At 46.3% G+C, this 16,029-nt stretch overlaps 1 protein-coding gene across 2 annotated transcripts in view; it reads left to right on the top strand.

The window, feature by feature from the left end:
• The first annotated feature begins 470 nt into the window (after positions 1 to 470).
• The window catches only part of LAMP3 (lysosomal associated membrane protein 3), a 40,574-nt gene continuing 25,015 nt past the window's right edge, over positions 471 to 16,029 (top strand). Inside the window, exons 1-3 of one of the 2 annotated variants that reach the window (XM_003256529.4) lie at positions 471 to 699; positions 8,952 to 9,661; positions 10,842 to 10,970. In XM_003256529.4, the coding sequence (XP_003256577.2) occupies positions 651 to 699; positions 8,952 to 9,661; positions 10,842 to 10,970 (888 nt within the window). In that variant the 5' untranslated portion in view covers positions 471 to 650. Of the gene's footprint in view, positions 700 to 1,286; positions 1,382 to 8,951; positions 9,662 to 10,841; positions 10,971 to 16,029 lie in introns of those variants that run through there. The other variant, XM_004089685.3, reaches the window with a different exon arrangement.

Here is a 16,029-nt window from a genome sequence, read left to right as displayed (position 1 = left end):
AAAAGATATTGTGTGTTTTTTTTTCCAGGATTTTCTGGTCTGTAAAACCACCTGGGGCCAGGCACCGTGGCTCACGCCTGTAATCCCAGCTCTTTGGAAGGCCGAGGGGGGTGGATCACCTGGAGTCAGGAGTTTGAGACCAGCTTGGCCAACATGGTGAAACCCCGTCTCTACTAAAAACACAAAAAATTAGCCGGGCGTGGTGGCACGAGCCTGTAATCCCAGCTACTGCGGAGGCTGAGGCAGGAGAATCGCTTGAACCCGAGTTTGCAGTGAGCCGAGATCACGCCACTGCCCTCCACCCTGGGCGACAGAGCGAGACTTCTTCTCAAAAAGAAAAGAAAAAGAAAGGAGGAGACCCAGGGTACGAGCGGAGGAGGCCGGCGCTGCCCGGACCACTAGCGTGCGGTAAACGGTCCCAAAGGCCCGGGTCCCGGCGGCCGCGCCTCGTCCCCGCCCCTCCCGCCTCCGTAGGGGGAGGAGGGGGCCGGCGGAGTTTCCCTCCCCGCCCAGCCGCCCTGGGCGGGCTTTACGGCGGCTTCTCATAAGCAGGTGGCTTCGTTTCTCCGACACAGGTAGGTTTCTCTGGCACCGGTTCGGGGCCTGCCCGGACCTCGCCGTACGCTGCAGAACCTCGCCCAGCGCCCACCATGCCCCGGCAGCTCCGCGCGGCGGCCGCGCTCTTCGCGTCCCTGGCCGGTGAGTGGCCCTCAGGGCTTCCCGCGGTGGCCCTGACGTGTCGGTCCCCTTTCATCTAAACGCACTCTGGAGTCCCGGGCGCCACAGGACGGGCTGCGGGTAGGGAGGTGTGGCGCGTCCAAGGGCTTCCCAGCTGGAACTTGCTTTCCGTAAGTTACTCAGAGCAAGTGTCAACCCCAAAGACAGTGACACTGTCCCTCGCTTCCAAAAGGGCTCTGGGCACCTTCTCAAGGAGAGTTTGTAGAGGTCACTTGGATTTAAGAGATGGAGACCTGAGCCAGGGCTTAGGAATGGGAGTCTTGGCTTTGTTATCCGGGAAAAGCGCTCGTGCATTGCTTTTCCTTGCATCTGACGTGGTGTGACGGATTGTGCCATTTCAGAAAGGTGTAGGACAGAGTGTCAAAGACTTTTTTTTTTTTTTAACGATCATTGTACTTCCCGCCCCAGATGCCGTCTGGGACGCTGAGTTTATGATTATTTTATGTTCCGACCCTCCGCTTTCTCCAGAGCTCTACCCCCTAGACATTGAGTCCTCGGGTGCTGTGTTCCTGTGATGAAGTTTACTGGTTAATCGAACGTCATGAGAGAACTGCCTCCCTCCCTACCGTCCGGCTAACATATTCAAGCAGGGGACACGATGGCCTTTGCTTGTAACATGAATGCTAGGAATGTTAGGGAAGCGGTGAGAAGGGTCGTGCCAGCTGCCCTCACCTAGGCAGTTCTCCTCTGCGCCACGCTTTTCACACTTACAGTTTCAGGTTCTTTTAGGGGACAGAAGAGGAAGTCATCATCACGCTTCGCAGGGCAAGCTATTAAAAAAGCAAAACAATCTCAGCCTAGTGGTAACCCACAGTGACCTGTATGTGAGCACTCGTTGAACGGATGGATAGGCTCAGAAACACAATGGTATTGACAGGCCAGGCGTGGTGGCTCACACCTGCAATTCCAGCACTTTGGGAGGCCGAGGCCGGCGGATCACTTGAGGTCAGGAGTTCGAGACTAGCCTGGCCAATGGTGAAACCCCACCTCTACTAAAAATACAAAAATCAGCCGGGCGTGGTGGTGTGCGCCTGTAATCCCAGGTGCTCTGGAGACTGAGGCAGGAGAATCACTTGAACCCAAGAGGCGGAGGTTGCAGTAAGCCAAGATTGTGCCACTGCACTCCAACCTAGGTAACAGAGCGAGACTCTGTGTCAAAATAAAAATAAAAATACAGTGAGTATTGACAAATGCAAGGGCAAGTGGAGAGAAAATGCCCACATTACCCGTTCCTTTCTGAGCTACAAATTCTCGGAGGTGAGCTAGGTGAAGGATGCATCCGAGGTTTCTTCCTCAGAGGTGGAGGGTTGCATGGCCTTTGAGGGGTGGCATGGAACTGGATTCAAATGGTTGCCCTGACCCTTACCAGCAGGGAGGCCTTGTTCACATCACCCAACCTTTCGGGTGCTCAGTTCCCTCACTAAAAAATGGGGAGAATAATATCCTCTGCTAGGAGTACTGGGGAAACAAATGAGGTAGCACCTGGAAAGCAATTACTGCAGTGATTTTGCTCAGTGATGTTAACTCGTATCTCCTGTTTGTCCCTCCAGTCCCTCTCCCATTCACCTCACAACCTGACCTTGAGCCCCTTCTTCACTCAGTACAGGGCTCATCAGCACATGATAATTAACAATGATGGACATGGCTTCCTGGCACTCTCTGCATGCCAGGCACTGTTCGCAGTGCTTTAATCCACAAAACAGCTTTGTAAGTACTGCTATTGTCTCCATTTTACTTGTGAGGAAATAGAAGCACAAAGAGGTTAAATAACTTGCCCCTGATCACATAGCTAGCTGGTGACAGAGTCGAGCTTTGAACCAGAGTCTGTGCCCATAGCAGCTAACCTATGTGCTTTATTCATACATCTACTTATCTATAACTTTAGTCTCATAAGAACCCTGAAAAGTAGATGCTATTCTTATCCCTATTTTACAGATGAGCGTACTGAGGCAGAGGCAGGTTAAGGAATTGTTCATGGTCTCCCAGTTAGTGAGTAGCATTCCTGAGACTGGCATTCAAGACATCTGGCCTTGGCTGGGCACAGTGACTCACACCTGTAATCCCAGCACTTTGGGATCCTGAGGTGGAAGGTCGCTTGAGGCCAGGAGTTTGAGACCAGCCTGGACAACATAGTGGACTGTGTCTCAAACAAAACAAGACAAAAATGAAGTCTGGCCTTGGGGTTCAGGCTCTACACTACTGTGCTACATGACCCTGCAGGCATAGGCTCAAGGAATCCTTGTTGAATTAGAAATGAGCAAAAATCATCAGGAAGTTTTGCTAGGAGAGACAGAGCTTTTGGGTAAACTTTCTGAGTAATCTTTATCCAGTCAACTTGCTTCCCTGATCTCAAATGTTTCCTCCAGAAAATGAGGGGATTTAAGTTCATGTCAGTTAAGTTTAGGTTCAGTTACACGTAAGAGACAAGCCAAAATAACAGTTGATTAAACAAGATAGTTGCTTGTTACTCTTTCATGTGAAAACATGTCCAGAGAAATTCAGGTCAGTTCTAGTGTGGGAGTGCTTCACTGGGGATCGGTCATCAGGATCCGACATATAGGTACGTGACTTTTACCTTCAAGGCCTCCTCATGGTTCCACATGTTTGCTGGAGCTCCAGCCATCACATACAAGTTGCAGGTTGGTCAAAGGAGGAAAAACAGAAGGGCTATAGAAAGGCAGTCCACACAGGTGATTGAGCTGCCTTCACCCAGCCTTTCCCGAAGGCCCACGTGGTCTTAACACTTCTCTTCTTTTGCTAAAACTCAGTCATATGCTCCCACCCAGCTAGAAAGGAGGTTTAGACATAGAGCTCTCTATTCCAGGCAACAAGTGCTCAGCTGAAACTTGAGGTACTGTTAGAAAGAAGGGGAGACTGGGTTTTGGAATAGTCAGCCAGCAGTCTGTCACAGGGCTAGTGCCCCTTCTGCTCTAGGGTTTCCTTGACTCTCTGCTGCACCCTGCTGGGGCCACTTCTGCTGCCCCTAAAGGTGCCAGAAAAGGTGCTGGGGGCTAAACTGTGATTCCCTGAACCTGGACATGGCCGTGGGGCTCCAATGACTCCCTGACTGTGCTCCTCAGAGCTCTGCAGACAGAGTGTAGTCTCCAATGCCTGCCAGGCCTACTCCCTGCTGGTCTCCCCTCATCACCCCTCCCAACGCCCCCCTTCCCATACCATCCCTGTGTTCCCGTCATGCTGACCCCTTGCTGTTCTCCAGACATACAAGACTTCTGAAGCCTCTGTGCCTTTACACATTCTCTTCCTCCTGTCTAGAAACCACCTCCTCCCTTGTCTGCCTGAAGAATTTATCCTTGTGTTGGATTCCCACCCTACCCACACTCTCATAGTATCTGGGGATTTGATAAAGACACTTGTCAGTCGGGCACAGTGTGGCCCATGCCTGTAATCCCGGCACTTTGGGAGTCTGAGGCAGATGGATCACTTAATCCTGGGAGTTTGAAACCAGCCTGGACAACATGGTAAAACTGTACAAAAAATGCAAAAATTAGCTTGATGTGGTGGGACATGCCTGTAGTCCCAGCTACTAGAGAGGCTGAGGTGGGAGGATCGCTTGAACCCAGGAAGCTGAGGCTACAGTGAGCCCTGAGCATGCCATTGCACTCCAACCTGGGTGACAGAGTGAGACCCTGTCTCAAGGAGAAAAAAAAAAAACGAAAACAAAGACAAAAAACAGCACTTGTCACACTGAGGAGTGTGTTCTACTCATGTGTCTGCCTCACAGGGCCCCTGAGAACAAAGACCTACCCCCAGTGCCTGGTGCGGAGGCTGCCTGAGAGGAGACCCCTACATACTGTTGAGTGGTGTGGCAGGGAAACCAACTGAGGGCTGTCTGGGAAGGGACTGGCTGTCAGGAAAATACCTAGAAAAGATCCCTTGTGAGATCACTGACTTTCTCAGGGGACTAGGCAATGACTCATCTCACACCCACTGGTTGTAGGGGAACCAAAACCTTCTAACGCCTCTTCATGCAAATTTCCATCTAGTGGAGTCCAAGCAATGGATCAAGGCCCTGGGGTGCTTGTTTGCCAAGTCTCCTGAATTTTGGAGAGGGGAGGCTGGGGTGGGTTGGGGTGGGGGTGGGCAGATGAGTGTGTGAACACCAGCACTACATTCTGTGAATAGAGGGAGGGTCAAGACAAAGTCTGGGCTATGCCTGCCCTTGCTTCTGCCCACTGCCCTCTTTCTAGGCCTCAGACAAACCTGTGACCTTGACTAAACCTCTATAGGGCCAAACATCCCATTTAAAAACTGTGACCCAATTTTGACAGAAATCAGTCATATATGTGTGCTCATATACGTAGACCCTGTGTGTAGTCATATACATTATAGAGTGGCTCTTATGGTCTTTCTGAGCTACTTTACAATGCAGAGCATACCTACCCCAGTTGAATCACCTGCCTATCTTTTATACCCTACACTCCTACAGGGAGAGGACGAGAGTGGGAAGGGCCAGAGGAGGGAAGGTGAAGGGGTGAGAACTATACTTCTCTGACAGGTTCAATCTGTAACACCCATGAACTTGGCACTTTTGGTTGAGCCATCTGCCAGCCCAGCCTTCTGTCCACCACCCAGAGACACACCTATACCTATACACCGTATCAAGACATCTCAACTGCCATCACCTCTAGCCACCCCACCAAGGCTTCCTACATAGCAAGCACACCTTGACTGGGTACCACATATCTTCTTGGCTTGTTTAGGATGCTGTTCATTTGTGAACAATTAATTCCTTTTTTTATTTATTTGAGTTCATTCATTACCACTGAGAGAAGAGTTCTAGTTGCATCTTGAGGAAGGCTTTTTTTTTTTAAGGGTGCACTACTCAGTTTAGGAAACTGTACTCTGTTGAGAAGATTCTCTTTAGCTTATAAACACCAGCCATACACAGTAGGATTTTATCAAGGATATAATCACTTCCCCAAGAGAACAACTGGCAAGTGTTTTCTAGTCTCCTGGAGGTCTCTGTAGCAATCTTTACTTTTCACCACGAGATGTTCCTGGAAGCCACATTTGAGAGTGAATTCTCTTTCTCCATCGTAATAGTATGAATCTAATGGAGCTTTCGTTGGTGTTTGACCAGAGAACCAGCAGCAACACAGGTTTTGCCCAAATGAATTGCTAAAATAAATCTTCAACAACACTCAACCTGCATTATAATCTCAAAGTGAAAAATCTTTCTCCAAGCTCCACGACATGGGCATAGAGGTTCTACACATAGGGATTTTACAAAAGTTTGCAAAGTAAACCTATAGCCCATCAAACCTACAACTCTCAAGTATCATGCATTTAACTTATCCAAATGGATATTTTAGATTAAAAAAAAAGACTCTTAAGAAATGATCTCAACTTAATGTCATTAATAATCATCGGTCTTTTTATAAGGTTATCAAGGCAATTTGAACTGATGCTTTTGTCTTTCCTATTTTGCAAACCAGTTGTACAGAAATAATTCACAGGTCTTACTACTGGGCTTAAAGTTAGAACTTTTCTTCTGGAAAATAATCCCCATTTCAGCACATGAGCTTTTGAAACACTCACCAGGGATCATCATTATGAGGTTGTCATGAATTGGGGTCACTGGAGGACACTCTCCTGTTCCTCTCTCTTCTGCTTTTGTGTCTTCTCTCACCATTCTTCCCAGCGACACCCCACCTCCACCACCCCTCAAACCCAAGGGCAAGCTTTGATTCAGATGTACCGGTGCTCAAGTCTCCACCCCAACTTCAACCAGTTGTGTCATTATGGTCAAATGGCTGAAATTTTCCAAGCCTGAGTTTCCTCGTTTGAAAGGTGGATAAAGTAGTACTCACCAAAGGGTTTTTGGGAGAAGTTGGTAAAAGATGACCCTTGACCTAAGGCCTTCTATGTAGTAAGTCTCCAGTAACTTGGAATTTTTATTGTTATTAATATGAGAAAAGTAACCATTTAGAAGTGTATTGAATGGAGGAGGGAGATAGAAAAGGCACATATGAATTATTTTTACTGAGTATGAACTTTAGGACTTTGTAAATACCAGCACAGCGTGATCTCCTTTCCCTTTCTGCATGTTCTCCCAAGTCTCAGCCCAGCACAGAACAGCTCCAGCTCTTCTGAGAGTCTGTGAGTAAACACTGAGAAACCACAAAATTGAAGGGACACAGGCATCTCTCAGTGTGCCTGACCACAGACTCCTAAAGACGTCATCTGTTTTTTGTTGTTGTTGTTGTTTTTGAGACGGAGTTTTGCTCTACTGCCCAGGCTGGAGTGCAATGGCATCATCTCAACTCACTGCAACCTCAGCCTCCCTGGTTCAAGCTATTCTCTTGCCTCAGCCTCCCAAGTAGCTGGGATTACAGGCACTGTGTCACCACACCCAGCTAATTTTTCTATTTTTAGTAGAGATGGGATTTCACCATGTTAGCCCGGCTGGTCTTGAACTCCTGACCTCAGGTGATCTGCCCACCTTGGCCTCCCAAAGTGTTGGGATTACAGGTGTGAGCCACCGTGCCCGGCCTGTCGTCTGTGTTTTGTCCACTTTTCTGGATCCCTATGTGCCTGGAAGGAGGCAAGGATAGACCTATTCTAGTTGGAAAAGAACAGAGGCCCTCTGCCCTTAAGGACAGCCTCTGGGGAGAACCTGTGACAACAGTAGACACCGTCTGTGTGCTTAATGGTCCATGAAGAGTTTTACTTAAACCAACTCATTTGAGCCTTACAATAATCCTAAAAGGCCTCCAATGCTATTGTCCTCATTAGCACATTCTGTCATTTTTTCGTTCGACCCATATTTACTGAACACTGTCTATGCGCAGGCACTGGTGGTGAAAATGGTACACACGGTTCCCACCTTCAGGGTGCTCTTAATCTACTAGGAAAGATCCACGACCAACAAATAAACCAATAAGCAAACATTTAATCAGGGAAGATATTCGGCTGGTACATACAGGCAAGGCTGATTGTTAAATATTTGAATACCATCCGCATAAATAATTACAAGTTGTAATTAATGCAGTGAAAGCAATGAATTTAACACTGCAGTGGAGAATCATGGATATGGGGAACTATTTTATATAAGGAAGACAAGGAAGACACTCTGAGGAGCTGCCATGAAAACCAGAACACAAAGGACAGCCCACCTGAAATATCAGAGCAGTTATGACTTCTCTTTCTTGATTGAGAAAGACTGGGCCACTCCAAAAGTTAAGTAAGAAGATGACAGGAATTGGTCTATATTGAGAAAACAAGTGACAAGATAAAAAATGGAAAGGACAGTATTATGAAGAGATGAGTCTCCTGTCATTGGGAACAGTTAAGTCTAGACTGGATGAACACATGGCAAAGATCTGTAGGTGTAATTCAAACATCAGATTAGGGTTTGGGGCTGGGCATGGTGGCTCATGCCTATAATCCCAGCACTTTGAAAGGCCGAGGCAGGCAGATCACAAGATGAGTTCGAGATCAGCCTGGACAACATGGTGAAACCCCATCTCTACTAAAAATACAAAAATTAGCTGGGCGTGGTGGCAGGTGCCTGTAATCCCAGCTACTCACGAGGCTGAGGCTGGAGAATCGCTTGAACCCGGGAGGCAGAGGTTGCAGTGAGCCGAGATTGTGCCACTGTACTCCAGCCTGGGCAACAGAGCAAGACTCTGTCTCAAAAATAATAATAATAATAATAATAATAAAAAGATTGGGGTTTGCACTAGATGACCTTTCAGACCTCTTTTAAACCTGGGATTATATGATTCTGTGAAAACTGTATAACTCTGTAAATCTTTATTACGATCATTCAGGCTGCCCCAGCTCTATCAGGTCATACAGCAGCTGTTCACCCAGGAACACTATTTTATGTCAGCTGTCCGGATTCACATTTGAAGGTGGAGAATGAAGAGCCATTGACACTTAGATATCTAGCTGAGCATGATCACTTTGGTGTGTATTAGTGCCACACCGCACACAGGCAAAGGGGCTGGGTGCTGTGGAACTGTCATAACCCTGTAAAAGACATGGATACAACCAGAACAGTACAATTGCGGCCTAAGGGTAGAATCTTTGGTGATGTTTGCTTCATTGTCATACCCTTGTAAATTTCCCCCAAGTATAAAAATATGCATGTTAGGTTTTTTTATGAACAAACATTAAGATGGGGATGGGAAAGGGACCTTGTAAGCAATCAGTTAGTGTTTTTAACACTTTTATTTCCTAATTTTCAGTAATTTTGCACAATGGCAGTCAAATGAGAGCAAAAGCATTTCCAGAAACCAGAGATTATTCTCAACCTACTGCAGCAGCAACAGTACAGGACATAGCAAAACCTGTCCAGCAACCCGCTAAGCAAGTACCTCACCAAACTTTAGCAGCAAGATTAATGGATGGTCACATCACCTTTCAAACAGCGGCCACAGTAAAAACTCCAACAACTACCCCAGTAACTACAAAAAGCACTGCAACCACCAGCCCAGTTACCTACACCCTGGTCACAACCGAGGCCACACCCAACAACTCACACACAGCTCCTCCAGTTACTGAAGTTACAGTCGGCCCTAGCTTAGCCCCTTATTCACTGCCACCCACCATCACCCCACCAGCTCATACAACTGGAACCAGTTCATCAACCGTCAGCCACACAACTGGGAACACCACTCAACCCAGTAACCAGACCATCCTTCCAGCAACTTTATCCATAGCACCACACAAAAGCACAAGTGGTCAGAAGCCCCTTCCACCCACCCATGCCCCAGGAACAACGGCAGCTGCCCACAGTACCACCCGCACAGCTGCACCTGCCTCCACGGTTCCTGGGCCCACCCTTGCACCTCAGCCATCGTCAGTCAAGACTGGAATTTATCAGGTGCTAAATGGAAGCAGACTCTGTATAAAAGCAGAGATGGGGATACAGCTGATTGTTCAAGACAAGGAGTCGGTAAGTTGGGGCCACAGGACTATAACACTATCTTCAAAAAGTCTGAGTGGAGGTTGCCTTGCTAGGAATGAGCATTCCCCACATCCCGTGTCTTTAAATGAAACCAATAGCTGTGAGCTCATCTCTCTCCAAGGTGCTCCATTAAAAGGTGATTATGTTTTAGGATATACATGAAAACAGAAACTAATAGCAACTGTTTGGAGAGAGGAAGGCAAACAAAAATTTAAATATTCACACCCCTCACTTTTAGGCAACATGGGCAGAGTGTCGTGGAATGTTCAGCGTTGATCTCAGCCCCTCCCTACCACTCCAGAAGACTTACAAGCCTCACATCCTTTCCTGTGAAATGAGAGATTTAAGTCAGATGGTCTCTACGGTTCCAGGCAGTTGTGACATTAATATGGAAATCCACATTAACAAGAAAGCCGAGGGAGAGAGAGAGAGATTGTGATTATTTGATACACTAAAGGAATCACTAAAACAATATTTTCTTTTTCTTTTCTTTTTTTGAGACGGAGTATCACTCTGTTACTCAGGCTGGAGTGTAGTGGCACAATCTTGGCTCACTGCAACCTCCACCTCCCTGGTTCAAGCGATTCTCCTGCCTCAGCCTTCTGAGTAGCTGGGATTACAGGCGCCTGCCATCACACCCGGCTACTTTTTGTATTTTTAGTAGAGATGGGGTTTCACTATGTTGGCCAGGCTGGTCTCGAACTCCTGACCTCGTGATCTGTCCTCCTCGGCCTCCCAAAGTGCTGGGATTACAGGCATGAGCCACCGTGCCCGGCCAATAATATTTTCTTTTTCTGCAAACTTTAATGATTTCAAATAAAACTTCCACATCCAGGTTGCCATTTGAGACAGAGGTACCTTACAGAGCAAACCCTTCCCTCTAGTATTATTTAACATGTTTAACTTAACATAAATTCCATGCCGCTTATCAGGAATATACCTGCCATCAAGTATTTACAAAGGAACTCCTCTCTGTGGGAGAACTCCTCTTTAAGAAAGCTTTTGAACATTACAGTTTGGAAACGAGAGGTGTTGTCTGGGGACTTTGCAGTTCTCCAGTGAATCCTCAGCCTTAAGTTTCAGGCTCACAAACTAGCCTGTGCATCTGGTTCCCTAGCTAGAGTTTTCTTCTACATCTCATTTAGCTGATCTATCTTACTTGATTTAGGTTTTTTCACCTCGGAGATACTTCAACATCGACCCCAACGCAACCCAAGCCTCTGGGAACTGTGGCACCCAAAAATCCAACCTTCTGTTGAATTTTCAGGGCGGATTTGTGAATCTCACATTTACCAAGGTGAGGCCTGAGCTCCTTTGCACAGACTGCATCTGGTACAGCTTTCCCTCTCCCTCATCCTGGGGCCCGGTGGTGCAACCTCACACTTCAGTTTGAGATCTTTGCTGATAAGAATGAGGGGTTTGGGGATGGACAGGAGGAAGTGTCAACATCTTATGTTTGTCTTCTTCCCCCTTCAGCCTCCTTCTGTGCGGCCCAAAAAAGGGCTTCAGGGCCTCTTAGGGGAGACTTGACCTCTGGGGAACGTAAGCACCCGTGCCCTTTGCAAACCAGCCAAAGGAGGAAGTTGTGCAGATGAATAAACCTGTAGAAATTCCCAGTGGGCCCCAGAAGAACAGGATTGTTCAGAGGAACAGGATTATTCGAAAACCGAAATCAAATGTCAGAACAGGTTCTTTCCAACCACAGCAGGCAAAACTCAGGGCCGGAGCAGGCGCTGGGTTTCCCAGACCATACCCTGGAAGGGACAGACAGGGAAGTGATGTGGACACAGCAGTCAGAGATCGAGGTTGGAGAGTCTCACTGCAGATTTGGCTCTGTTGCTTTCTCTCCTTGTGACATTGGGCAGGCAACTTAACCTGTCTGGGCTTTAGCATTTGAAAAATGGAGGAAAGGACTTAGAGATTGCCTCTGTGAAGAGCATGCCCCAGCCGGGCGCAGTGGCTCACACCTGTAATCCCAGCACTTTGGGAGGCCAAGGCGGGCCGATCACCTGAGGTCGCGAGTTTGAGACCAGCCTGGCCAATGTGGTGAAACCCCGTCTCTACTAAAATACAAAATATTAGCCGGGCGTGGTGGTGGGCACCTGTAATCCCAGCTACTTGGGAGGCTGAGGCAGGAGAATCACTTGAACCTGGGAGGTGGAGGTTACAGTGAGCCGAGATTTTGCCATTGCACTCCAGCCTGGGCAACAGGAGCAAAACTCCATCTCAAAAAAAAAAAAAAAAAAAAAAGAGCATGCCCCATTATGGGAAGTGGCAGATGCTCAAGAGCCAGCAGCTGCAATTGCAGTGATTGAAACAGGCAAATGTCTTGCAGACCAGAGAGGGCTGGTCATCCCACTCCCCTGGGAGAGACTTGCCCCCGCTTGCCCCAGAGTGTCCTTCAAATAGCCCCAGTAAGAGCTGAGGAGGAGGCACTGAGAGACCCCTTGCAGCTGGGATTAGCTGCATGATCTCAGGGGAGTTGGGGCTTGTTTCCCAATCTGTAAAATGGAAATAATTACATCTACTTAGTAGGACGCTTGGGAGGATTAGAAATGGGGTATGTAAACTGTCTAGCACAGTAGATAACAATGTTCAATGAAGAGTGGCGGTTATGATTGCCATTATTAACTTGATCTCAAGGGTTTTATTCTCCTGGAGCATGCTAAGGTAGAGTTGCACTTGAGAAGTCAGTGGTTTCCTTTTGGGACCAAGTGGGAAAGACACAATCCTTCATACGTCACCCGTCACACAAAATGGGAAGACATTCAGGGTAGAATAACTGCTCTATCCCTGGAAAATTGAAGTTAAACTATACAGATGACAAGAATTTCTTTAAAAGTCCCTAGGCTGGATACAGTGGCTCAAGAATCACTCGAGGCCAGGAGTTCAAGACCAGCCTGGGAAATATATAGCAAGACCCTGTCTCTACCAAAGAAAACAAAATAAAATTAGCTGGGCATGGTAGCACATGCCTGTAGCCCTAGCTACTCAGGAGGCTAAGGTGGGAGGATTGCTTGAGCCCGGGAGGTCGAGGCTGCAGTGAGCAATGATTCAATGATTGCACCACTGCTCTCCAAAAAAAAAAAAAAAGTCACTTTGGCAAAATAGCAGAAGATACAGACATAAACATTTATGCTTTGGTTCAGGGCTCAGTTCCACCCAGACCCAGACCCACTGCCCACTGCTCATGTGACTAATTGACTAATGGAAGGCATCAATAAACTCCAGCATTTGTGGCACACAAGGGCAGCTGCCATCAGGCCTTAGGCAGACCTGCAAGCAGAGATTTCTTTGACACTTTCAACCTCTCTTTTTGTTACTTTCTTCTGTCTCCTGATGCTCCAACCCTGCCTTTCCTATTCCTTCGGGCTGGATTCTGACCAAACTCCACCCAAGTGTTGAGTCCCTGCCTTTCTGAAAATCCTTTGAGCTCCCAAATTACCTCTTCCTCCGAGGGTAGGGGCAGGAAATGAGTGTCCAGAAACAGCCAGAAGCACCGGCAGGTCGTCTTCCCCTCCCTCCATTCACCCACCTTCAGGAAGGGGCAAAGTGAGCCACTCTCAGCCCATGGTCCCAAGTGTTGCAATAGCTGCTTTGCTTGAGTTTCACCAGCCACATGCCCCTTATTCATTCCATTCCCCAAAACAAATTCCCAAAGTAGCTGACCTTTGCCAGGAGGAAAGCAGAGAGGCTCACAGAAGGTAAAAATTCCCGCTGGCCTTAGTTATCCCAGGAACTTACGCATTTATTTTTTGTTAAATTTATTTTGATTTTTAATTTTATTTTTAAATGTTTATGGGTACATAGTAGGTGTATATATTTATGGGGTACATGAGATATTTTGATATAGGCATACAATGTGTAATAATCACATCAGGGTAAATGGGTTATTCATCACCTCAAGCATTTATCCTTTGTGTTACAAAAAATCTAAATATACTCTTTCAGTTATTTTAAAATGTACAATAAATTATTTTTTACTTCAGTCACTCTGTTGTGCTATCAAGTATCAGATCTTATTCATTCTGTGTGTGTGTGTATATATATATATATATATATATATATTTTTTTTTTTTTTTTTTTTTTTTTTTTTGAGATGGAGTCTCGCTCTGTCGCCCAGGCTGGAGTGCAGTGGTGCGATCTCGGCTCACTGCAACCTCCGCCTCTCAGGTTCAAGCGATTTCCCTGCCTCAGCCTCCCAGGTAGCTGGGACTACAGCCGTGCACCACCATGCCTGGCTAATTTTGTATTTTTAGTAGAGACGGGGTCTCACCACGTTGGCCAGGATGGTCTTGATCTCTTGACCTCGTGATCTGCCCACCTCAGCCTCCCAAAGTGCTGGGATTACAGGCGTGAGTCACCACGCCCGGCCCATTCTGTCTATATTTTTTTACCCATTAACCATCCCCTTTTCCCCCACCCTACCCATTACCCTTCCCAGCCTCTGGTAACCATCATTCTACTCTCTATCTCCATGAGTTCAGTTGTTTTAATTTTTAATTTCCACAAATAAGTGAGAAGGTACCAAGTTTGTCTTTCTGTGCCTGGCTTATTTCACTTAACGTAATGACCTCCAGTTCCATCCACGTTGTTGCAGATGACTGGATCTCATTCTTTTTTACAGCTGAATGGTACTCCATTGTGTATATGTGCCATGTTTTCTTTATCCATTCATCTGTTGATGGCCACTTGGGTTGCCTGCAAACCTTAGCTGTTGTGAACAGTGCTAGAATGGATGTGGGAGAGCAGATCTCTTCGATAATACTGATTTTCTTTCTTTGGGGTATATATCTAGCAGTGGGATTGCAAGATCATATGGTGGCTCTGTTTTTAGTTTTTTGAGGATCCAAACTTTTCTCCATCCTGGTTCTACTAATTTACATTCTCGCCAGCAGTGTATGAGGGTTCCCTTTTCTCCACATCCTCGCCGGCATTTATTATTGCCTATCTTTTGGATAAGAGCCATTTTCACTGGGGTGAGATGGCATCTCATTGTAGTTTTGATATGCATTTCTCTTATGATCAGTGGTATTGAGCACCTTTTCATAGACCTGTTTGCCATTTTATGTCTTCTTTTGAGAAATGTCTGTTCAGATCTTTTGCATTTCATTTTTTAATCAAATTATTAGATTTTTAAAATCGAATTATTAGATGTTTTACTGTTGAGTTGTTTGAGCTTCTTATATGTTCTGGTTGTTAATCCCTTGTCAGATGGATGGTTTGCAAACATTTTCTCTCATTCTGTGGGTTGTCTCTTCACTTCGTTGATTGTTTCCTTTGCTGTGCAGAAGCGTTTTAACTTGATGTAATCCCATTTGTCCATTTTTGCTTTGGCTGCTTATGGTTTGGGGTATTACTCAAGGAATCTTTGCCCAGTCCAATGTCCTGGAGAGTTTTCCCCGTGCTTTCTTTTAGTAGTTTCAAAGTTTGATGCCTTAGATTTAAGTCCTTAATCCATTTTGATGTGATTGCTGTACATGGCAAGAGATAGGAGTCTAGTTTCATTGTTCTGCATATAGATATCCAGTTTTCCCAGCACCATTTATTGAAGAGACTGTCCTTTCCTCAATGTATGTTGTTGGCACCTTTGAATTTCTGCATTTTAAAAAAGAACTTGGCTGGGAGTGGTGACTCACACCTGTAATCCCAGGACTATCAGAGGCCAAGGTGGAATGATTGCATGAGCCCAGGAGTTTGAGATCAGCCTGAGCAACATAGCAAGACCCTATCTCTACGAAAAATTTAAAAATTAACTAGCCATGGTGACGTGTACCTGTGGTCCCAGCTACCATATGCCGGCTGAGGTGGGATGATTGCTTGAGCCTAAGAGGTCAAAGCTGCAGTGAGCTATGATTGTGCCATTGCACTCCAGCCTGGCTGATAGAGTGAGACTGTTTCTAAAAAACATCAGTCAATGAGAACTCGTTTAAGCCAAAACAGGGACCTTGAATTCAAGAATTACAGGTGCTAGGCATATAACTTAATGAGCAAAGCAAAGCAAAAAAAAAATTGTTTTCATTGAAACAAGCAGTCCTAAATTTTTATTTTACCAGTTTTGATGAAGATCAAAATAGGTCTTCATCAAAAATTAAAGACAAGAAAGATTTCAATTCCCATTCAATCTAATAAGAAAAATATTAAAGTAAGCACGAAGTAATGAGGCAACTGACAAGGCCTCAGAAATTAGGAGACAAAAGGGAGGGACAGGAGAGTGCTCATCTCCCTAGGATTTAGCTCTGCAGATGGTGCAAATGGCAGGGCTGGTGTCTAGCCCCGGGGATTATCAGTGTCCTTTATGGCATTTATTTGGGATGGTCCAATGTCCATTCTGAGTGGCTTCCCCTCTGTGCCAG

Source organism: Nomascus leucogenys, chromosome 11, assembly GCF_006542625.1.
Source record: "Nomascus leucogenys isolate Asia chromosome 11, Asia_NLE_v1, whole genome shotgun sequence".
In the NCBI taxonomy this organism is placed as follows: Eukaryota; Metazoa; Chordata; class Mammalia; order Primates; family Hylobatidae; genus Nomascus; species Nomascus leucogenys.
The sequence above is the reverse complement of the archived record's forward strand: the minus strand, read 5'-3'. Positions and strand labels throughout refer to the sequence as shown.